Source organism: Malus domestica, chromosome 11 (assembly GCF_042453785.1).
Source record: "Malus domestica chromosome 11, GDT2T_hap1".
NCBI lineage: Eukaryota > Viridiplantae > Streptophyta > Magnoliopsida > Rosales > Rosaceae > Malus > Malus domestica.
In genome coordinates this window covers 11,303,514-11,327,566 of record NC_091671.1, presented here as the reverse complement: position 1 = coordinate 11,327,566, position 24,053 = coordinate 11,303,514, and the positions used below count along the sequence as shown (strand labels likewise).

General features: G+C 39.6%; 2 protein-coding genes across 4 annotated transcripts; both read right to left on the bottom strand.

Moving 5' to 3' along the window:
- Positions 1-813: 813 nt before the first annotated feature.
- On the bottom strand, positions 814-4,305 carry LOC114819192 (E3 ubiquitin-protein ligase RSL1-like). Of its 2 annotated transcripts, XM_029088491.2 has the most exons (4): positions 3,329-4,225; positions 1,914-2,420; positions 1,648-1,817; positions 814-1,286 (listed from the first exon to the last, which is right to left on the bottom strand). In XM_029088491.2, the coding sequence occupies exons 1-4, from the start codon at positions 4,088-4,090 to the stop codon at positions 1,010-1,012; spliced, it is 1,716 nt and encodes a 571-aa protein (XP_028944324.2). In that variant the 5' UTR covers positions 4,091-4,225; the 3' UTR covers positions 814-1,009. The 2 variants fall into 2 exon arrangements, with proteins under 2 accessions (XP_028944324.2, XP_028944323.2); XM_029088490.2 differs by having other exon boundaries at positions 1,648-2,420; positions 3,329-4,305.
- Positions 4,306-6,393: 2,088 nt separating this feature from the next.
- Positions 6,394-10,523, bottom strand: LOC103434114 (E3 ubiquitin-protein ligase RSL1-like). 2 transcript variants are annotated; one of them, XM_070807625.1, is made up of 4 exons: positions 9,604-10,523; positions 8,134-8,903; positions 7,707-7,865; positions 6,394-7,271 (listed from the first exon to the last, which is right to left on the bottom strand). In XM_070807625.1, the coding sequence occupies exons 1-4, from the start codon at positions 10,474-10,476 to the stop codon at positions 6,773-6,775; spliced, it is 2,301 nt and encodes a 766-aa protein (XP_070663726.1). In that variant the 5' UTR covers positions 10,477-10,523; the 3' UTR covers positions 6,394-6,772. The 2 variants fall into 2 exon arrangements, with proteins under 2 accessions (XP_070663726.1, XP_070663727.1); XM_070807626.1 differs by lacking the exon at positions 6,394-7,271 and adding an exon at positions 7,335-7,551.
- Positions 10,524-24,053: the final 13,530 nt, after the last annotated feature.

Here is a 24,053-nt window from a genome sequence, read left to right as displayed (position 1 = left end):
GAGTATTAAGCACTCAAGGGGGGGTGATGCAGTCATATTTAATATAGGAATACCATTGTGTAAATTCTAAAGTATTTGGGATATCTTTAGAAGATTGTCTAGGGTGAGATATTATCCTATTAGAGTTGTAATCCTAAGGAATTAACCTTCCCTATTACTATAAATAAAGACACAATGAGATGGAATACAACACACCTCACAATTAAATCTCTTTACTCTCTCTTGCCACTAGCACCCTCTCCTTATTCCCTAATCTCTCTTGCCACCAGCCCCTCTCCTTATTCCCTCTAGAATAGTTTATTAAATTAGGTCTACAACAAATATATTATTGTATGAAAAAGATAAAAAAAAAAGACTCAAGAGTATTGACTTGTTATGGTTTTCAAATTAGAATCATTGAGGTATGAAGTTTGAACCCAATTTTTCGTGAGGAGATGTTGTTTACCTTTATGATAATAAATCTCGTCGGGTCTCTAGAACTGAATTGAATTAGATAATTCATTACATTAAATAAATGCGGAAGCAAGAAATGGACATGACTTCTAAATTTTGTCATTGAAGGCAAAAGTTGAATGGGGGGCTTTGAAATTATAAGTTTCCTTTGCAACTAATCCGTCTTTTACATTTCACGTGGACAAAATTCAGACGTTGACATTCATTTCTTCCATACATGATAGATTGAACAGGCCTGTTTTACAGAAATTCTGGGCCACTGGTCCGGCTAACTCAGCTCGGATCTTCCAACTTATAGGGCCAATTGTCCTAGGACCGGGCCAAGCGCCGGCCGGCCTCAACTCATCACAGTAGCTCATGTTTAAGCTATAAAAATCAAAGGCTGGGATTTGATTTCATTTGGGGCATTCACTTGATGCTCACAGTAACGTGTGCAGGATAGAAAAGCCATGTATTAATGCGCCAAACATCAACAAAATGAAAAGAAAACGCAAAAAAAAAAGACTATTAGCCTAAATATTTTCAGTTGTAATCTGACAAGCCATATAAGTTATGATCATCGTCGTGGCCGCACCTGTCGTGGCTGTTCACGAATAATTGGCTGTGCTTGCCATGGCTGTTCACGAATAAGTGGCTGTGCTTGCCGTGGCTGTTCACGTTGAACTGGCTGTGCTTGCCGTGGCTGTTCACGTATAAATGGCTGTGCGTGCCTTGGCTGTGCCTGTCTTGGCTGTTCACGTATGATATTACGCTCGACCCAGATTGGGCAGTTACATGTTGCTTTCTTGTTCTTCCATTGAGCACCACAAGTATAGCAAAACTCATATCCACATCTACAAAGACAATGCAAGCATCGACAAACCGCAAGGATTGTTGTAAAGCAAAAATAGTAGCACCCAGAAAACAATAACTTTTCTTTTCGTGTGTGAAAGTCTAAAAGAAGAGAAAAGACAGTTTGAAGCTAGCAAAGGAAATATATGAGAATGTAAATTAGACCAACATGCATAGATTGGCGCTTGTAATCACAACTTGCCAGCACTTAGATCATCTCGAGTTCACTGTCTATATATTTTGTTTATCTTTTTCTCATTTCTGTCCTCTCTCACAAAGTTGTTAATTTTATGTAAGATACAACAAAAACAACACAACAACTAAAAGATTAGTCAGATAGCAGGGAGAAGAGGAATGTAATACCTGCAAGTTATGTGGTAACAACCTTCGGCAAGTTCGACCATATGGTTGCACTTGACGCACTGGCGCCAGTGTTTCTTTGTAGCTAGAGAGTTCATCAACTGATCTTCTGGACGGGGATAGGGATGTGATCTTTTGTAATCATAGCAGTTCATATTGAAGTGCCAAGGAACCTTGCAATTTATACAAAAATAGTACTGACATTTCATGCATCTCCTGGCTCCAGATTGTTCAGCACCGACAAAGTAAGTTTTAGTATATTCTAAGACCTCGCTTTTAGACATTAATGCAGAACACCTGGGATTTGGGCAATAAACCTTGTCCGTAACAGGAATAGCGGATTCCCTGATTCTTTGGCTAATAGCCTCGACTAGTTTAGGAGCCAAGAATTTTGCGCAGCCATCAATATTCACCTCAGTTTTACAGCCTTCGTGAGGGCACTCTGCCACCATCCCATTAAAAAACTTTACTTCCACATGTTGTCTCATACAGGAAAAGCAATACCTGTGTAAACAACCATCGATTGAAAACATTTCAGCAACATCAGTTTCTTCAAAGCAAATTACACATGTCTCCTTCAAACTCTTTCCTTTGCCAGTTTCCGCATGCCAGGTAATCTGAGAAACTATAGCCTCTCTTGCAAGTTTAAGTGCAAACTTAATGTCACTCCGTGCCACAAGAGAAGGACTGCAATATACAAATTTTCTCCGTAGAAGAGCCACTTGATTAACTAACGTGGCAACCTTGCTGTTTCCAGGATGCACCCTGTTTGTGACCTGTATTTGTAAGATGTCAATCATCTACGTAAGTGGCACCAAACAGAATGTTCTGTTATGCTAAGCATGCTTTATTCAATAAACACGACTAATGATTATCATAGCAAAGACATGGATTGTACTACGGATAACAAGAAAAAAAAATGAGAAAACATCAAAAATCTGGTTTTCTAGATAGATTGTTTCCTTTTGAATGAACAAAATACTTAATTAACAGAATCAGCAAATCTTGACGAAATACATAGCCAAGAAAAGTTAAACAAATTTATTACAGTAACAAAATCATCTACCTGCACGAATGGCATTGCTGATAGCGCAATACGAAATTCCAACATATTGATACTAGTAGTTGGCTTTGTCACACAAGAGCAGCAAACAGAGCAAAATGTTTAGCATAGCACTTCGAAACTTCAGGACAGGTTTATCAAAACAACTATTTGTTCTCCCAAATCTCAAATATCAAGTTGCTCGGGATTAGACCTTGCAGCTTCTGCTAAATTTAACAGTCCAAAACCCTTTCACAAATTAAGGAGCAACATTTGTTACATTGCACTTAAACAAATTAAGCCAACCGAACCGCTTAACTAAAACCCGACTAAGCAAATCACAACGATTGATATCCATGTTCACCAACTATGGTCTATGACTAGAAATTGTCAATTCAATTACCTTTGTCACACTTCCCACTAAACCCACACGATGTGTAGTGGCAATGCCCCACATACCAAAATATACACTAGTTCATACAACCAAAGATTGCAACAAGTCAACACTATCATCTTTAACAAAAAAGACACAAACTTTCACCCAATAATTCCAAACAAAAAGCACCAAAATATTAAATTAATTCCCAAAAAAAGCAAGCAGATTGATAAGTAAAAAGCGATTGTTTAACTGCTAAAACTCACATATTGGTAAATCATGTAGTCATCACAGAAAAAGGTCACAGCTTTCAAGTCCAGAGCGAGAGCTTTGTCAAGCCCTTCAACGATGGCCTCGAGCTCCGCCGCCTCATTGCTCAGCACAACGCCGTCAACCACCGCTTCCAGATTCTTCCTCGCCTCGAATATCACATTGTCCATCGGGTCGCAGATCGCGACACCCACCCCGCCTACCACCGCCTTCACATCCCTAACCATTTCCTCGCTCACCACCCCCTTGCAATACAGCCTCAAATTCTCACTCACCACCGCCGGATATTTTGACGACGACGACGACGAAGACCAGAAGCCCGTACAGTACGGGCGCTCGTAATATTCGCCGTAGTTGGCCCAGTAGTCCTCGGGCACGTCGCGGAGGTCGACGGCGAACTTCTGATCGTAAATCCGACGGTTGAGATCCTCCTTCGCCTTCATCATTTCCAAAACGGTGCGGTCGTGGTCCTCGCGCTCCTGAGCGAACCGCTCGACGTCCTCGAGCATCAGAGTGGCGGCCAATTCTAATACGGCGTCATTCGAGCCATCGTCGGGCGGCGACGGAGGCAGAAGGTTGTGCGAACTCGAAGCCGAAGCCGACGAGGGTTTAACGGCTAGAGAGGCGGTCATGGCTTCCTGCATTTGGAGTTTGAAGGCCATTTCGAGGTCGGAGTCCAGGGTTTTGGCCGTCATGAGCTCTCTGCGCTGCTCGGAGAGAATGGTGTCGAGGTCGTCTCCGTTCGTACGAACGTCCATGATCGGGCGGTGGAGAGGAAAAGTGTTTTTTTTTTTTTTTTTTTGGTGGAGTGCAGTGACAGGCGAAGGACGGGAAAAAGGAAGGATTGGTGACGTGTTAGAGAAGGTAGAGACCAAGGGAAACAGGAGGCATTGGGAACGCGAAACTGAAGAGTCTACAGCCCCTTTACTAGCAAAATTCTATTGCAACCAAATTGCGTAACAGAAGTTTACCAAAAATTAGTAAAGATGTGGTATTTATAGGAGCTAAGTCGGACATATATTTAGGGTTTGCTCTGAGATGTATCGGCATTTGATTGGTCAAAGTGAGTCAATCGTAAGATAAATGAAAAAAAAATTATTACAAATATATTATTTTTTTAATAATATGGTGGAATTATTTTGTAAATCTTTTATTGGATATGATCGTGATTTCTTGTTTGATTGAGTTGTTCTTTAATTAAAAGAGTATTAAAAATAAGATTTAATAATTAATCTCATTTTTAATACCTTTAACTTTTCTCCTTGCCATGGGCAAGGGCATGAGAGTTTGATGAGTTGTAGTTTGGTGTTCACGTCTTTAAGAATGTTGAATTGCACGTAGATTAAATGTGAGTCTCGTCAATTTAATAAGAACATTTTTGTCTTCTTCGAGTAAAAGTTCACATGTCAGTTTCAGAATTTTTTGAATTGTTTTGGTTCCACCCACATCATATAATTTACAAAACATGATTTAAATAGATGATCACTTAGCATTACCCTAAAATTACGGTTCATGATTTTGATTTTTCTAAAAGACATTATTGCCATTTTAGTTCAGACATCCCAAAATCAAAGATTTGTTGTGCATATCTATGAAGTTTGAATATTAAACTGTAATTCCTCGAGACGAACCAAAAATTGAACCTTATATGCTTGGAAAGATATGGACGTCTAGTTTATGGAGAATTTTACAGTTCGTGATTCCAATATTTCTAGGAGACTTTATTGCTATTTTAGTGCAGACAACGTAGAATGATGCCTTCTTGCGAATTTGTAACTATTGTTGAGAAGTAAAAGATGCAGTTCAAAGGGACATACAAAGAGGGCACAAAATATAAGAAACTCCACAATCACCGATTCTTGTTTCTAAACTCTAAAAAAAATTGAAAACAAACAAAAAAAAAAACATGCATAAATCGATTCATGTTTTAGTTAGAAGATTCAAAACTTCAAAATCATCATCCATGGATCAAAAAGAGCTTGTTTTTCTTTATGAGAGCTCTTGGTTTTAGCCAGGATGTACGTTGGATAAAGATTGCTAATGATGGGGTTTAATTATTGACTGTGAGTTTATTGATAAATTTTAATTTTAGTATAATTTCATTTTGTATTTGATGACAATTATGCAATGGGGGTAAAAAAGACAATTTAAAATTAAAATTTAAGTTGGGGTGTAGAAAGAAGTTTTATGGGTTCAAATAAAATTTCCCAATGCTTATCAAAATTGGTGAAGATGGGTACTTGCCAGGCCGACCACATGTAAAGTTTGCCCTGACACGTGTCAGCATCCAATTGGACAAAGTAAATCATCCGTAAGATGGATGAGGAAAAAATTATCCCAAAGGTATTATTTAATAAATAATATCTTGAAATTATCTTGTAATATCCTTGGTCAAATATAGTTGTTCTTCAAATAGGCGAGTATTAAAGATAAGATCTAGTAATTAATCACATCTTTAATATATTTAACTTTTCTCCTCATCATGGTCAAGTGCTCGATGAGATTGTAGTTAGCTGGTCGGGTCTTTAAGAATGTTGAACTACGCATAGATTAAAATGTGGGCCTCACCAATTTAATGAGGCATTCTTGTCTTCTTCGGAGAAAAGCTCATGTGTCAATTCCATAAATTTTCGCATTATTTTTAGCTTCATACACATTATGATTTACAAGATATAATTTAAATAGATTATCTCTCCCTAGCATTACTAGGTCTACATACAAGCATGTCTCCCTATCTTTTTCCTTACGTAAAATGATATTAGTACATTTCTTTTTGTAACAAACGATATTATCTTCACTAAGGAGGGGCTTAGCCTCACAATGGGCTAGCAATAATGTGATTCAAATTAACTTTTGACGAGAATAAAACATAAGACCTCTCACTTACAAGTAAAGAGGAATACTATTAATCATACTACTAAGTGACAATTCTTGTGATTGAGGGAACAACTGAACTAGAATAAAAAGATAAAATGCTAGAAACGTTAACGATTAGCGGAAATGAAAGGGAGGGATCAAAGTGATGAAGAACGAGACCATAAAAAGGAGGTTTGGCTTTAACTTTCACAACAAGTAAATCTTCTATTTTCAATTGCAGCTATTCACGTTTTCTATTGCACGTATTACAAAAGAAAACTGGCTGAAAAAGCCTTTCAAAATAAAGGATTAGGTTCTCTCTCCCTTTCTCTTCCCTCATATTTAAACAGTTGCGATTAAGCCACGTTAATATTTTGTTTGAATATTTTATATAGAAAAAGGACAAAAAGAAAAGAGTGAAAAAAGGAAGGGACACGGATGATAATCGAAGCGGAGAGAAACCCTCGTGGACAAGCAATTGGGAACAAGAAAAAAACAAAACACTTTGTTGACACTTCAAAGACCATTTTTTCCCCTTTCTGCGGGTTACTTCGTACGAAGATTACCAGCCATATTTTTGTTTATCAATAGTAATCTGAGTTAGAGTCGTAGCAGTCACAGTCGCGGCCGCAGTCAGAGTCACAGCACTCCTCTTCATCTTCCTCATATTCGTCACCAAAATCTGTATCATTTTCCGCATAGAAGTTCTCATCCACCTGACCTTGCTCCAACCATTCTTCCTGAACGTCCTCTCGAACCTCTTTCTCATGAACCTCATCTTCATAGCATTCGCAGTCAGAGTCACAGAACTCCTCATCTTCGTCAATTTCTTCATCAAGATCTCTACCATCTACAGCAGGCAAGATATGCATCTCTTCCTGAACCTCCTGCCCGATTTCATCTTCATATCCGTCTTCTTCTAGGCCGTCATCCTTAACTTCACCTTCATATTCATCTTTTTTCAACTCCTGAGTATCACTATCTCCGTCAAATAAGATATCATCTTCAAACAAAACTGGGTGTAAACATGCTCCTGTGTAGTCTGTAGACTGTCCACAGTCATTGCAAAACCCAGGAGCATGTCTGCAAAAGCAATAACAGCACGAACATGATTACCAAAATGACATAAGCATAGTTACTTGCAAATTAAGTGAACAGATCTTCGATAGATTTCAATTACAATAAGCATAATACCAGGAAAAACGCACATCTCAAACGATGGTACAGTCTGAAACACACAAAACATTATAAAACATATTCACATTATTTATGAGCTCAATTGTGGCAGTGCAGGCTCTTTTTCACTCTATGTTCTCCTTTCTATACAATAATTAAGAGATGGAAAAGCCTTGTGAACAAGCAGCTGAGAATCAAAATAAAGAAATTCGATTCATACTTTCCACAAAATATATTGACATAAATATTATAAAATATGTTCCGAACAGAGAAAATTTGAGGTAAGGCCTCTTTAGAGGGCAATGTTATTAGAACATTATGACCGAGTCAGAATCATAATACCCCTCGGAATCTGACTCTGACACATCCTCTTCATCAAAATCAAAATCTTCATCATCTTCATCATGCAAAATATTACCCTCATCCCATAGTGGGCATGAGCATGTTGCCTTTTTGTCTTTCCACTCGCCTCCACAATTATAACAAAACTCATGCCCACACCTGCAAAAGAGATCAGTGCATTAGGATGAGTAATAAGATGACGCAGATAGAGTCGCTTGCAAACTTGATACAACAGCTTTCAAATTTTCTATTATGATATAATACAACAGTTTTCATATAACAGCCAAAGGTATGACCTTATAATTTTCGAGTTATGACATCAATAGTGTGTGCAACACCTCAAAGACAGAAACAGATTGTAATGTTACAACATATCTTATTCTCTCAGGTTTTTAGTTTACTGAAAACAATATTAAATAGTAAATACCTGCAAGTCATGTGGTAGCAACCTTCAGCAAGTTCAATCATATGGTTGCACTTCACACACTGGCGCCACAGATTCGTTGAGGCAAGGGACTTTAGCTTTGTATCTTCTGGGGGATGAGGATTCAACCTTTTGTAGTCGGCGCATGTTCTGTTTCTGTGCCAAGGGACTTTACAATTGATACAAAAAAGGCACTGACATTTCAAGCATTTTCGAACTCCTGATAGTTCCACATCCCGCGATTTCATGTCTTGTAAAAGTTCACGTTTTGACATTAAAGCGGAGCACCTCGGGTACGGGCAATAAACTTTCTCTGTGGCAGGAATTGAAGCTTCCTTTATGCGTTGGCGCATAGTCTCCACATGTTTAGGTGTCAAGAATTTTGCACAACTATCAACAGTAAGATCAGACTTACAGTCTTCATGAGGGCATCTAGGAATCATCCCATGAAGCAACTTCACCTCTACATGTTGTTTCATACAAGAAAAGCAATACCGATGCAGACAGCCATCAACTGAAAACATTTGGTTAACATCAGTAGCTTCCAAACATATCACGCAAGTCTCATTCACATTCTTGGAAGTGATAGATTGTGCAGGCTGGTTAGTCTGAGACTGAGAATCTATTGCATCTCTTGCTAGTTTAAATGCAAATTTAATATCAAATCGGGGCACAAGAATTGGATTGCAAACTGTAAACTTTGCTTGAAGGCTCTTAACCTGACTGACAAGCATTGCTACCTTGCGCTGCTTTGCTGTCCATTTACCAGTTATCTGCATATGTAAAATACATATTTAAAATGCCAACAAGCTCCATTTATGGGTGTAAAGAGACTCAAGCATCCTAACTAGCTGATCCAACATTCTTGGTTTCGACATAAATAAAATAACATTGCTTACATCATATCATAATTCATAACATATTCCATTCTCTCTAATAAGTTCAAACCATAAAGTCCATAATCAATTATAAGACAGACGACTAATTAAGCAAATGCTGAGAACACGAAGAAAAATTTTCACAGTAAATTTGTTCAATCAAATTTCATTAAGTGAATCTGAAAAATGAAAGTTCAAACTATTGTCCAAGATGGGAAACAGAAATTCACACAACCCACATACAATTCCGAGAACATTGCAACTATTAAAAATAACAAGTTGCATTCTTTTATTTGTCTTTCGCAAAAGTTTTAATAAAGGTCAGTGTCAAATTCCATAACCAAATATAGTATAGAAGCTTAATTAAGCAAATATTAACAGAAGACAACTAAACTTTCTCAGAGTGAGTGCATTATCCTGTCCACCATGGATACTACACATTCCATTATCGAATTTCGAAAGTTTATTAGTGTTCAAAGATAGAACAGTACTGAAACGCAAAACCCACATTTCAATTCCTAAAATTTACCACAAAAACTACATTTCATCGAAAACCCACAACAGAGACGCAGATAAAGAGAAGAGAGCAACTTACAAACTGGAAAATGTGGCGATTCTCACAGAAGAAGGTGAGGCGCTTCAAATCCAAAGCAAGAGCAGCATTCAGCCCTTCGATCAAGGCCTTCAACTGGGCCCCACTGCTGCTCGTCCCGCTCCCAATCAGCGGCTTCCTGACCTCGAACAACAAATTGTCCCTCGGATCGCACAGCGCCGCCCCAATTCCTGCCAGTGCCGCCCTCTCCTTCCCAACCCTTTCCTCGCTCACCAAACCCTTGAAGTATAGCCTGAATACGCTCTCGCTCTCGACGCTCTTCGCCGAAGCTGAATAAGAGGATGATCCTTCGCCGAACGGCATGGAGAAGAATTCGCCGGACTCCTCCCACTCCTCCTCCGGAATCCTCATGATCTCCCTCGCGACCTGATCGTCGTGAATCCGACGCTCGAGATCCTCTCTGGCTTTCCGCATTTCGATCTCGCTCTGCTCACGGTCTTTCAATTCCTGCTCCAGCCTCGCGAGTTCGCCGGACTGGATGGAGACGACAGTTGGAGTGTCGGGGATGATCGGAACGGCGTCTTTTTCCAGGGATTGGGCGGAGGAGGAGGAGGGTTGGAGGGTGAGGGAGGCAGCAAGGGCCTCTTGGAGTTGGAGGTGGAAGGCGAGATCCATGTCGGACTCTAAGGCTTTGGCTTCCATGAACTCGCGGCGTTGCTCGGAGACCGAGACGAATACGTCGTCGTCTTCGGGTGAGACTCCGGTGGCCATGTAGACAGACAGAGGGTAGAGTAAAGGGGGCTGTCGTCGCGTCGTATATATAGGTTGATGTTCAGGGGTTTTCGGGTGCCCCAGAGTATCGATTTTTTTTTTTTTTTTTTGGGCCTTTTTGTTGTAAAATTTGGTTCTTTTCATTGTAAAGTTTGTTGTTGGTAAAGTATGTTATCCTTAATAAAAACAAAAAAAATCTGGTTCTTTGCGTTGTAAAGTTTGTTGTTGGTAAAGTATGTTATCCTTAATAAAAATAAAAAAAATCTAACGGTCAAAATTTTCAACATACCTTATTTTTCAAAGTATTTAAAAAAGCTCTAATTTGTATCCAGTACTCGGAGTACTTCAAAAAGCTTCGATTTGAAATAGTATATGTTTTATACTTTGTAACGGTTAGATATTTGTTTAAAATTATTGCAGTATTGTATGTTTTGGTAGCACCATTCAATATCTATTCCTTCCTCACTAGCCACAATCATGGTTGTACTTCTATTCTAGAATGGAAATGTTTTACTTTGGGAATATTTGTTGTCTTTGAATTATGTTTTTGATGTAGAAAGGTGTTAAATTCGAATCTTCTCTCTCCTTGCCATAGGCAGGGGGCATGAGAGTTTGATGAGTTGTAGTTAGGTGCTCACGTCTTCAGGAATGTTGAACTGCGTGTAGATTAAATGTGAGCCTCGTTAATTTAAGAAGAACATTTTTGTCTTCTTCGAGTAAAAGTCCATGTGTCATCTCCAAAAAATTTCGAATTATTTTTGACACACCATGACTCGGAAGGTCCACTAGGACTCCGAATCGAGCTGTGTTGGTCGACACGTGGAAGGGGACGAAGCCATAAAGTGTGATGATGTGGAACAAATGTGAATAAATTTAAACCTAAGAGTGCCTAAATACCAGAGTGTGCTAGTGAGCAGGAATGAACCCACTTCACACATGACGTTAGAGCATAAGTGACACACCTCGATCCTAAAATCAAGGCGTGCTGGCCGGCACGTGGGCGTGACGTAACCAAAAGTGCGACGCGTAAGCAACATATAAGAGTAATACGAAGAAATAAAAACCAAATACTAACAATAGTATCCAACTAGCATGCTAAAATAAGTTTAGGTGTGAAACACACATATTCAGAGCATAAATACTAGGTGCAGTCAAATAGAAACATAACTAAATTACAACACCCGAAGATGAGTCCTACATTTATGTAGTCTATTAGAACGTCGTGGGAATCCTCGTGCCACCACACCACTAACTAAAACCTGGAAGGGCGCAAAACAAAATTGAATGGGTCAGTAAAACAAAGCTTTTCGAAAACATTTCATTTAATAACATTTCTAACCCCTCGCTGTAAAACCTGTATACTTTCTCAGAAAATAACATAATATGCATATAAATCTTCAAATATCTCAATTCACAAATCTTTATCAAAAACCAGAAAGCATGCCATGCAATAAGCGTCAATAACAGAATAAGGATGCAACATTATAACAGGTGAACTAAGGAATCAACCGGAAACCCTGCAGTTGGTCCTGTATTGTTAATTCTAAAGCTCAATATCCAATCCAACCGAAGTCACCACAGTGACCTGTACGGCACTACTCTACGTCACAGACGTCTAGATATTTTTAGAAAAAAATTTGGACTTGCCACGCGCCCCCACGCTCGTCATCTTCTTCCTCCAGTCGCCGGACTGGTTTCACTGGCGTCGGAAAACTGGAGATTTTTCAATCTCCTTGTTCTCCATCATTTCTCCACCATTTTCTACGCATTTTATATCAAAATGAAGCCCTAAGCATTTAGAATCACGTTGTACCAGTTTAAGGCTCTAAAAATTACGAAATCTCATTGAAGAAAATCCAAGAAAACCGCCCAACTTCGAACCCTATGATCCCGACGTCCAAAACCTTCATACTAAGTACTCCAAGCTTCCTTGGAATCTCACTAAGCTCCATGTAAGCTTAGAATTCCCTGAAAATCAACAATTCACGTGTGCATGAACAGTGACATCAAACTGGGGTTCGGATTTCACGTGATTTCGAAGATTCTAAGTTCCAAAAATGGTACCATTCAACTTAGGAGGTTGCAAGGATGAAGAAACTCACCTTATTGGCATCGATCCATGATGTTTTGAGGGATTTTGGGTTCTTGTCCGTACGGTTCGAGAGAGAGAGAGAAACTGAGAGGGAAGAGAGAGAGAAGGCACGGGATAGGAGAGAGAGATGAGTCTGATGGTAAGGGTATGTGGTCCACCTAAGTCCCTAACCACATAAAAAAAAATGCATACAATTTTAATCCAATTAAATTTCCAAAATTTAGAAAATTATGCACATCAAATAATACGGTACACATACCTTAGCAACCATTAAAGGCAATTCTGTCATTTCACACCCACGATAATTGAATTTTTGGGACGGGCTGTGACAATCTCCCCTCCTTATAGAATTTCATCCTCAAAATTCATACAACACTCAATCCACTAATACTCATAAAACAACCTTGGATACATCTCTCTCATTCGATCTTCTGTTTCCCAAGTAGCTTCTTCCACTGAGTGGTTCCTCCACAATACTTTTACCAATCTCACTGTTTTATTCCTTCGAACATTGTCTTTCCAATCTAAGATAGTTATTGGTTCCTCATCATACGTCAAATCCAGATTAATCTCCAAAGGTTGAGGAGGAATCACATGTGAAGGGTCTGAAACATAATGTCGAAACATCGAGACATGAAACACATTATGTACCTTAGATAACTTCGGAGGCAACTCCAATCTGTAAGCAACTTCACCAATCATTTCAGTGATCTCATAAGGTCCTATATACCTAGGACTTAGCTTGCCTTTCTTTCCAAACCGCACTACACCTCTCCAAGGTGATAATTTCAAGAATACCAAATTACCCACATCATATACTCGATCAGTAGCATGTCTATCTGTTAAACTCTTTTGTCGATCCTGGGCTGCTTTCAGGTTAGACTTAATCACCTGAACATTTTGAGTAGTCTCATCCACAATCTCTGGGCCCTCTAGCACTCTTTCGCCAACCTCTGACCAACACAATGGCGTACGACAAGCTCTACCATACAGTGCCTCAAATGGTGACATACCAATGCTCGCATGAAAACTATTATTGTAGGCAAATTCCATCAAGTCTAGGCGATCATGCCAAGAATCTCCAAACTGTAACACTGAAGATCTCAACATATCCTCTAACGTCTGAATAGTCCTCTCTGATTGTCCATCGGTTTGAGGATGATAAGCAGTGCTGTAAAGCAGTTTTGTACCAAGAGCTTCCTAAAAAGCTATCCAAAACCTAGAAGTAAATCTTGGATCTCGATAAAAAATAATATTCACTGGAACTCCATGATACTTCACAATGTTTGTGATGAATAACTTAGCCAATTTATTCAGGGGATACTTTTCCCTCACTGGAATGAAGTGTGCTGACTTGGTAAGCCGATCTACGATTACCTAAACGCCATCAAATCCATTATGTGTACGAGGAAGCTTATACACAAAATCCATAGTTATATTTTCCCATTTCCACTGAGGAATGGGCAGTGGTTGCATCCGTCCAAAAGGCTTCTTTCTTTCTGCTTTGACTTGCTGACAAACAGCACACCTACTTACATATTCTGCAATTTCCCTTTTCATACCCGGCCAATAATAAAATGGTCGAATGGTATGGTACATCTTAGTCCCTCATGGATGCATCGCATAAGCTGAACAATGTGCTTCATCCAAAATTTCCTTATTTAATTCCTCATTATTCGGCACATACATTCTGTTCTCCTGCATAAGCATGCCATCTGATTCTCAAATCCTGAGGTCTTTCTTTTTCCTTTCATTTCTCAATTGAATCATTTCTTGAATCTCTTCATCAATCATCTGAGCTTCAAGTACACGATTGACCAAAACAGGCTTGACTTGGAAACTAGCAAGAAAAGCTTCTCTTCGTTATTCTAACTCTAACTTTACTCCAGTAGCTCTCAAATCTGCAAGAAGAGGAACACGGCAAGCATACAAAGCATTAAGTCGACCTTGAGGTTTCCTACTCAGTGCATCAGCTTACCACATTTGCGCGACCCGGATGATACTCAATAGTGCAGTCATAATCACTTAGTAACTCCATCCACCTTCACTGACGAAGATTAAGATCATGCTGAGTAAAAAAATACTGAAGACTCTTATGATTCGTGAAGATCTTACATTTCTCACCATAGAGATAATGCCTCCAAATCTTCAAAGCAAAGACAATGGCTGCCAACTCAAGATCGTGAGTAGGATAATTCCTTTCATGAATCTTCAACTGTCGAAAAGCATATGCGATCACTCTATTATGCTGTATCAAGACACATCCCGAACCATTCAAGGAAGCATCACTGTAAATCTCAAAGTTACCGTTATCATCAGGAAGTACCAATACTGGAGCATAAGTGAGGTAATATTTCAGCTGCTGGAAACTTTGCTCACAATTCTCGTCCCACTCGAACTTAACATCCTTCCTGGTTAACTTCGTTAGTGGCAACGCAATCATAGAAAAATCTTGAACAAACCGTCGATAATAACCTGCTAAACCAAGAAAACTCCGCACCTCGGTGACGGTTCGTGGCTGTTCCCAATTCTCCACTGCTGCAATCTTTTGAGGATCTACTTGAATTCCTTGTGCCGATACTACATGTCCCAAAAATGCCACTTGATTCAACCAAAACTGACATTTGCTAAACTTGGCATACAACTGATGCTCCATCAATTTCTTTAATACCAAGTTAAGATGTCGAATATGATTTGCTTTCGACTGTGAGTATACCAGAATATCATCGATAAAAACAATGATAAATCTATCAAGATATTGCTGGAATACTTCATTCATTAGCCTCATGAAAGCTGCAGGTGCATTAGTCAATCCAAATGGCATCACCAAAAACTCATAATGCCCATAACGGGTCCTGAAAGCCGTTTTAGGTACATCTTCATCTTTAATCTTCAACTGATAATAGCCAGATTTCAAATCAATCTTAGAGAACACACACGCATATTTAAGTTGATCAAACAAATCATCGACACGAGGCAATGGATAATGGTTTTTAATCGTTACCCGATTCAATTGCCTGTAATCAATACACAATATCAAAGTTCCGTCTTTCTTTCTTACAAACAACACCGGAGCTCCCCAAGGTGAAGTACTAGGTTGAATGAAACCTTTATCAGTTAATTCTTGTAACTGAATTTTCAACTCTCTCAATTCAGCTGGAGCCATTCTGTATGGAGTCAAAGATATAGAATCCGTACATGGGAGCAAATCAATCGAAAACTCCACATCTCTGTCTGGCGGCAATCCAGGCAAATCATCTGGGAATACATCAGGATAGTGCCTGACTACTCCAACTTCCTCTACACTGTTAGGAATAACATTATTTAACACCACATGTGCTAAGTATCCATGACAACCTTTCGATAACAACTTCTTTGCTCTCATGGCAGAAATAACACCATGTCTCACCCCACTTCTTTCACCCACAAAAGTAACCTCTGGTAGTCCAGGACGATGAAAAGTAACTGATTTCCAGTAACAATCTATATGTGCACGATTATAATGCAACCAATTCGCCCCTAAAATCATATCAAAATCCACAATATCTAACGGGATAAGATTAGCTGGCATAACTACACCATCTACCATCACTGGACACCCTGGATAAACACTATCAACATAACATTTGTCCCTTCTAGGCATAGCAAACTCTAAATCAAATCTTAGATGTGTAGGGTGAGGTTGAGTCATTTGAGCAAACGTATGAGAAATCACAGAATGAGTAGCACCACAATCAATCAAAACTCTAGCAAAGTGACCGAGGATATTTAACGTACCTATAATCAAGTCCGGATGATTCTGAGCATCTTGCAGTGAGATATGATTAACACGTCCCTGAGCTTGCTGTCGTCCACCACGACCTTTATTACCTTGGTTACCTCATCCCTGAGAAGTACGTCCATGTCCTGGCTGATTAGACTGCCTAAACGGTCCTGCACTGCTAGCAGCAACCTCTCCCTATCGGGGCTGACCTCTTTGATACCACTGAGATCCACTAGCTGGCATGGAAGGATATGAAGTATAACCTCCAAGATCTTGGGAATACCCAGTATGAAAATAAGGATCCTGGGAATACTGATTCTGTCCGGAAGCATAAGGAGCAGCATCACCCTGATAGTGGTAAGCACCACCACGACCCATTTGACCATAACTGCCTGATCCAAAGTTCTGCTGAATCGGCGCTGGAGGTGGCATAACAGACTGCTGAGATCTCTGCTGACTCTGGGGACATTGAGCAGCCCTATGTCCCAACTGTCCACAAGTGTAGCAAGCACCACCATTTCTCCTGCACTCTCTATGATGTCTGAAGTTACAATAGCGGCACAGCGGAGTACCAGAATCACCAGAGTCTCTCTGCCTCTAAAACCTGGGTCCACCAGCAAATCTTCCATCACGACCCTGTGAGATATGATTAACACGTCCCTGAGCTTGCTGTCGTCCACCACGACCTTTATTACCTTGGTTACCTCATCCCTGAGAAGTACGTCCCTGTCCTGGCTGATTAGACTGCCTAAACGGTCCTGCACTGCTAGCAGCAACCTCTCCCTATCGCGGCTGACCTCTTTGATACCACTGAGATCCACTAGCTGGCATGGAAGGATATGAAGTATAACCTCCAAGATCTTGGGAATACCCAGTATGAAAATAAGGATCCTGGGAATACTGATTCTGTCCGGAAGCATAAGGAGCAGCATCACCCTGATAGTGGTAAGCACCACCACGACCCATTTGACCATAACTGCCTGATCCAAAGTTCTGCTGAATCGGCGCTGGAGGTGGCATAACAGACTGCTGAGATCTCTGCTGACTCTGGGGACATTGAGTAGCCCTATGTCCCAACTGTTCACAAGTGTAGCAAGCACCACCACTTCTCCTGCACTCTCTATGATGTCTGAAGTTACAATAGCGGCACAACGGAGTACCAGAATCACCAGAGTCTCTCTGCCTCTAAAACCTGGGTCCACCAGCAAATCTTCCACCTCTTATCGGACCCGTGACACTAAATCCTCCGCTGGAAGAACTCGAGCTTGCTCCACTTTTCTTGAAATTTTGTGTCTTACGGGGTCCTTGAGTGGAGATACCTTTACCCCTGTCATCTTTCTTCTGATTATCATTCTTATCTTCATCTTCTTCACTATTACTAGGAAGGTTGTCGGAATTCTCCATCCAAACCAAAATCTCAGAAAACTCATGATAAGTGGCGTAAGGAAGTGCACTAGCAAAAGTTCGCCATTTCCTCTTAGTTCACAGCTTAAAACGGCGAAGCATCTCTGCCTGATTACCAGCTGTATCAGGATCATAACGAGATAAGTCTGTAAACTTCCTGTAATACTCATGCGCCGACATATTCTTTTGCTTCAATTGAGTGAACTCCTGCTTCTTACGATCAATGTACTCCGGAGGAACAAATCTTTTCTTAAAATTCTCTTTGAATACTTCCTAATCAGCTGCCATCTCAGGTGACATAAACTTAGTTTGATTTACCCACCAAGCTGCTGGCTCTCACCCTAAAAACCAAGTAGTGGTCGCCACCCATCTACTAGCACGAAGATTCCCTTGACTCTGCATCACCTGAAAAGTCTTCTCAATATGGTTTAACCATTTTTCTGCCCCTTCATGCCCCTCATTACCCATGAAACAGTCTAATTTCAGATTATACATAGTCTCCAGGGGTGTCTTCTGAGGAAGAGGATGACGGATTGCATTCTGAAAGGCATGGGCCATCGCTTCCCCTAATTAAGTTATGTCAGGGAAATTAGGCTCAGAAGCACAACGTGATTCCCTACGAGGCGGCATAGTTCTGACAGAAGACATCAAAAGATCATTAGAGCATTAACAAGTTATACAAGACTGCAACCTAGGCTTTGATACCAAACTGACACACCCCGATCCTAAAATCAAGGCGTGCTGGCCGTCACGTGGGCGTGACGTAACCAAAAGTGCGACGCGGAAGCAACAAATCAGAGTAATACGAAGAAATAAAAACCAAATACTAACAATAGTATCCAACTAGCATGCTAAAATAAGTTTAGGTGTGAAATACACATATTCAGAGCATAAATACTAGCTGCAGTCAAGTGGGAACATAACTAAATTACAACACCCGAAGGTGAGTCCTACATTTATGTAGTCTATCAGAACGTCGTGGGAATCCTCGTGCCACCACACCGCTAACTAGAACCTAGAGGGGTGCAAAACAAAATTGAGTGGGTCAGTAAAACAAAGTTTTTCGAAAACATTTCATTTAATAACATTTCTAACCCCTTGCTATAAAACCTGTATACTTTCCCAGAAAATAACATAATATGCATATAAATCTTCAAATATCTTAATTCACAAATCTTTATCAAAAACCAGAAAGCATGCCATGCAATAAGCGTCAATAACAGAATAAGGATGCAACATTATAACAGGTGAAATAAGGAATCAACCGGAGACCCTGCAGTTGGTCCTGTACGGTTAATTCTAAAGCTCAATATTCAATCCAACCGGAGTCACCACAGTGACCTGTACGACACTACTCTGCACATAAATCGGAACTACTTGAAGTAGTCTGTACGATAAGAAAGGTTTAAGAATACGCTCTAGTGATTCTCTCATCAACAGCTGTATAATAATCTAAAATCACCTACAAGTCGGAACCACCTCTCATGGTCTGTACGACATGTCGGAACCCTCTAATGGTCTGTATGACATGCACCTACTTGGATCCAAGGTGAGCGTGTGGTGCGGGGTGAATAATATAAGCACTAACACCAGGGGTGTAGGTTTGAGCTTTCAACACAATTCACATCACAATAAGGGGTGGTTTGGGAGTGAGGTGCTTAAAAAAAAAGCACCCATGAAAAAAAACTGTGAGGGTTTTAGGTGTTTAGTAAACTGAAAAAAAAAGGCTTATTTTGGAAGCTGCTGTGAGAATAAGCTGAAATCAAAGGAAAAAACTGAAGCTGCTATTTGCAGCTATGGAAAACTGGTTTTTTTTCAAAGCACACGGAGCTACAATGCTCCTTTAATGAAAAGACCCACTATCAGACTGCTTTTTTTTCTTTCCAAAAGCATTTTTACAAAAAAATTTACCAAACACTCTGCTGATTTATTTCACAGCCGCTTATTCTCACATCAGTTTTTTTTTTCAAAGCACAGCAATACCAAACCAGCCTTAAATCACATGATTAATATAAAACTCACCTGATACTCACCTATGTGTCCACAACACCAATTCACATATATATGCATCAAATACTAATTCACATATTTCATAATATGCATGCATGGCATTGTAAAACACACTTTCATTTAAATTAAATTTCTGGGAAAAATCAATAGTATATAGGTAAATATAGAAAATACTGCCCACTCACTGGTAAGTCGAAGGGTCGTAACCCCCGTGACGTCCTTGAATGCGCTCGTCCTCGGGATAGGTATCATCTATATGCGAAACAACTATAAAAACATTATTTAAAGCGCATAACCAACAATACGTAATAACTTCTCATACGATGCTCAATTTGGGTATATGAATATACCATGGTGACCTACTCGACGTCACGGACGTCGAGATATTTTTAGAAAAAATTTTGGACTTGCCACGCGCCCCCACGTGCCGGGAGGGGCACGGACCCACGCGCGTCATCTTCTTCCTCCAGTCGCCGGATTGGTTTCGCCGGCGCCGAAAAACTGGAGATTTTTCAATCTCCTTGTTCTCCGTCATTTCTCCACCATTTTCTACGCATTTTATATCAAAATGAAGCCCTAAGCATGTAGAATCACGTTGTACTAGTTTAAGGCTCTAAAAATTACGAAATCTCACCGGAGAAAATCCAAGAAAACCGGCCAACTTCGAACCCTACGATCCCGACGTCCAAAACCTTCAAACTAAGTACTCTGAGCTTCCTTGGAACCTCACTAAGCTCCCTGTAAGCTTAGAATTCCCTGAAAATCAACAATTCACGTGTGCATGAATAGTGACATCAAACTGGGGTTTGGATTTCACATGATTTTGAAGATTCTAAGTTCCAAAAATGGTACCATTCAACTCAGGAGGTTGTAAGGATGAAGAAACTCACCTTATTGGCGTCGATCTGTGATGTTTTGAGGGATTTTGGGTTCTTGTCCGTACGGTTCGAGAGAGAGAGAAAGAAAGCAACTGGGAGGGAAGAGAGAGACAGGGCACGGGATAGGAGAGAGAAAGGAGTTAGATGGTGAGGGTATGTGGTCCACCGAAGTCCCTAACCAGATAAAAAAAATGCATACAATTTTAATCCAATTAAATTTCCAAAATTTAGAAAAGTATGCACATCAAATAATATGTCACACATACCTCAGCAACCGCTAAGGGCAATTCTATCATTTCACACCCACGATAACTGAATTTTTGGGATGGGCTGTGACAATAAGTAAGTACAGTAGAATGGATAGGGATTGTACCCTCAAAAGTAGCCACCTATCCTGATATTTGCCCAGAATCCTCGTCGATACAAACTTTTAGCAATTAAAACCTGGAGGGGCGCAAAACAGAAAGTGTGAGTGGACAAAAACAAAGCTTTTCAAAAACCATTTCCATTACCAAAGGTAGTAACCCCTCGCTGTAAAACCTGTATAATTTCCCAGAAAATAGCATGCATATCTATCTCAAAACCGTACTCAAAATAAGAAATCCCCAAATATGCCATGTCAAATATCTTAGCAAAGAAATAAGTATGCCAGGTGAAATAAATCAATATGAAATGGTATGCAAGCCGGAGTCACATAACGTGACCTGTACGACTGAGTCTATAGCTCCTCAACTCATTCCCTGCACATGAGTCGAAACCACCTCATGTGGTCTGTACGACAGACTGGGTGTAAATAAATACCCTCAAGTGTTACGATCACGTGAAGGCTATGCGAAGTATCGCAAGTCACCTACGAGTCGGAACCACCTAATGTGGTATGTACGACAGGTTGACACCTGCCTTGGATCCAAGGTGAGCAAGTGGTGCGGGAGGTGAAAGATCACGTGAAGGCTAGGCCTTGTCCTCAAGTAGAGCACTAACACCGGGGTGCAGGAAAATGAGCTATAAATGCATCTCAACACAATCATACTCACTACCATCACTACCATCAATATATACTTACCTGAAGCTTACCTGAGTGTCCACAGCATCAACCATAATATATGCAACTACTAAAATGCATATTCTAAGTATGAAACATTTGGCATGGCATTTCAAAACATAAAACCATTTAAATAAGGTTTCTAGGAAAAATACCAAGCATATATACATATACTGAAAACCAAAAGCTCACTCACCTGGATTCCCCACTACAACCCCCTAGCACACACATCAAGGCGTCATGAACAATTAGCACCTAGAACAATTATCAAATCATGTCTAAGAAATCTTATCGATAGAATAAGTAACTAACATAAAACACATCCCTACGTAGTTTGATTCGGAAGATCTGCATCTTCAATTTTCGATCCGTTACTTCCAAAGATCCACATTATACTTTTAGAACACATCCTAAAGTTTCGAAACGATCCAACGGTCGGATCTCTGCCAATTGCTAAAACCAAGTGGCGGTTAACATTTTATTTTATGGACTTACAAATTCAATTCGGGAAGATCCGTATATCGGATTCCTGATCCATAAGTTCCTATGATCCTCAGATATTACGTACTATAACATATTAAAGTTTGGTAACGATCCAACAATCGGATCGTCGATTCACATTTTTACTAAGTAACGTAATGCATTTAGGTTCAAATGATCAACCTACGTTATATGAATATCATAATTGAATTTCAGATATCTAATTTGGCCTAAAAGTAGCATCAATAGTCCGCTGGCCACGCGCTGCCGTGGGTGGCGGTCGGCCATTTTAACTCGCTGGAAAAGTCAACTATTTCTAAAAATTATCAAATTTTACATAATTGTAGGTCTCAATGAGTAGAGTAAACTTTATACATGTGGCCAAGTCTAATTTAGCTGGGAAACATCTAAAATCACCCACGAACCGCTGGAACCTTAGAATTTGGGTGTTCTTCAATTCGATTAATCCGCAACACCACTGCCCCTAAAACTGTTTGGGCTTTGTTCCTGGCCTCCAGAGAAGTTCTTTGATGGTGGAGATCAACGGGAATGGTTGCAAAAAAGGGCGAATTGTCGCCGGGTGTCCTCTAAGCCCACGACTTCGATTCTTCCAAAATCGAGCCCAAACAACCCCATTTTTGTATGATAAAGGAAGGTGGAACGATGGTGAGAGGTTTCCAGGTGGAAACTCGACTTAATTCGCCGGAATTTCATTGAAAACTTGTCGAATTTCTTTGCCTAGAAACCGAGCCGACAAGCAGGTCTAAGGACTTTCAGGGTCGAGGGGGTTCGAATCCCCTCCCTCTCTCATTTCCCTCCTTCCTTTCCTCTCTGGTTGGTTATTCCCTTTTCCTCCTTTCTTCTGATTCGTTCCTTCTGTCTCCGATTGGGCAGTTCTGCCCAGTCACTTTTTTCTCTAAATAACCTTAAACTAATATAATAATACTTATGAAATACATAAAATAATAAATGGAAAACCTTAGAAACGTACTTTTCAGATATAGTTTCGTAAAACTTTAACCGTAGCTCCAAATTCACTTCCTCTTGAGTCTATGCATTCGTATCACTGGATACTACGCAAATACGCTAAAAGAATAAGTCGTATGTCTCACTAAACGTTGGTCAACGAAAGTCAATACCCTCACCTCTAGGGCATTTTCGTAAAATAATGCTTTTAAAATTTGTAAAAACATAAAATTAGGGACGGGTCGTCACAATTTTGGCTCCATCCACATCATATAATTTACAAAACATGATTTAAATAGATGATCCCTTAGCATTGCCCTAAAATTACAGTTCGTGATTTTGATTCTAAAAGACATTATTGCTATTTTAGTTTAGACATCCCAAAATCAAAGATTTATTGTACATATCTGTGAAGTTTGAATATTAAACTGTACTTCCTCGAGACAAACCAAATTTGAGCCTTATATGTTGGGAAAGATCTGGACATCTAGTTTATGGAGAATTTTACGGTTCGTGATTCTAATATTTCTAGGAGACGTTATTGCTATTTTAGTGCAGACAACGTAGAATGATGCTTTCTTGCGAATTTGTAACTATTATTGAGAAGTAAAAGATGAAAATTCTCAAGAAACTCCACAATCATTGATTCTTGTTTCTAAACTCTAAAAAAATTTGAAAACAAACGAAAAAAACTTGCATAAATCGATTCATGCTTTAGTTAGAAGATTCAAAACTTCAAAATCATCATCCATGGATCAAAAAGAGCTTGTTTTTCTTTATGAGAGCTCTTGGTTTTAGCCAAGATGAACGGAAGATAAAGATTGCTAATGATAGGGTTTAATTATTGAGTGTGAGTTTATTGATAAATTTTAATTTTATTGTAATATCATTTTGTACTTGATAGCAATTATGCAATATGGTAAAAAAGACAATTTAAAATTAAAATTTAACTATTCACGTTTTAGCAGTTGAATTTGACTTTCACAACAAGTAAATCTTCTATTTTATAGCTATTCACGTTTTCTATTGCACGTATTACTAAAGAAAACTTGCTGAAAAAGCCTTACAAAATAAAAGAGTAGGATT

What these genes read in the sequence shown, in the direction of transcription:
- LOC114819192 (XM_029088490.2), bottom strand. Translation starts at nt 4,090, where the DNA reads ATGGACGTTCGTACGAACGGAGACGACCTCGACACCATTCTCTCCGAG. An exon ending in ACTACATGATTTACCAATAT is followed by an intron (nt 2,421 to 3,328) that starts GTGAGTTTTAGC and finishes TTACAAATACAG; the next exon opens with GTCACAAACAGGGTGCATCC. An exon ending in TGTTACCACATAACTTGCAG is followed by an intron (nt 1,287 to 1,647) that starts GTATTACATTCC and finishes TTGTCTTTGTAG; the next exon opens with ATGTGGATATGAGTTTTGCT.
- LOC103434114 (XM_070807625.1), bottom strand. Translation starts at nt 10,476, where the DNA reads ATGAAAAGAACCAAATTTTACAACAAAAAGGCCCAAAAAAAAAAAAAA. An exon ending in ATCGCCACATTTTCCAGTTT is followed by an intron (nt 8,904 to 9,603) that starts GTAAGTTGCTCT and finishes TTACATATGCAG; the next exon opens with ATAACTGGTAAATGGACAGC. An exon ending in TGCTACCACATGACTTGCAG is followed by an intron (nt 7,866 to 8,133) that starts GTATTTACTATT and finishes TCTCTTTTGCAG; the next exon opens with GTGTGGGCATGAGTTTTGTT.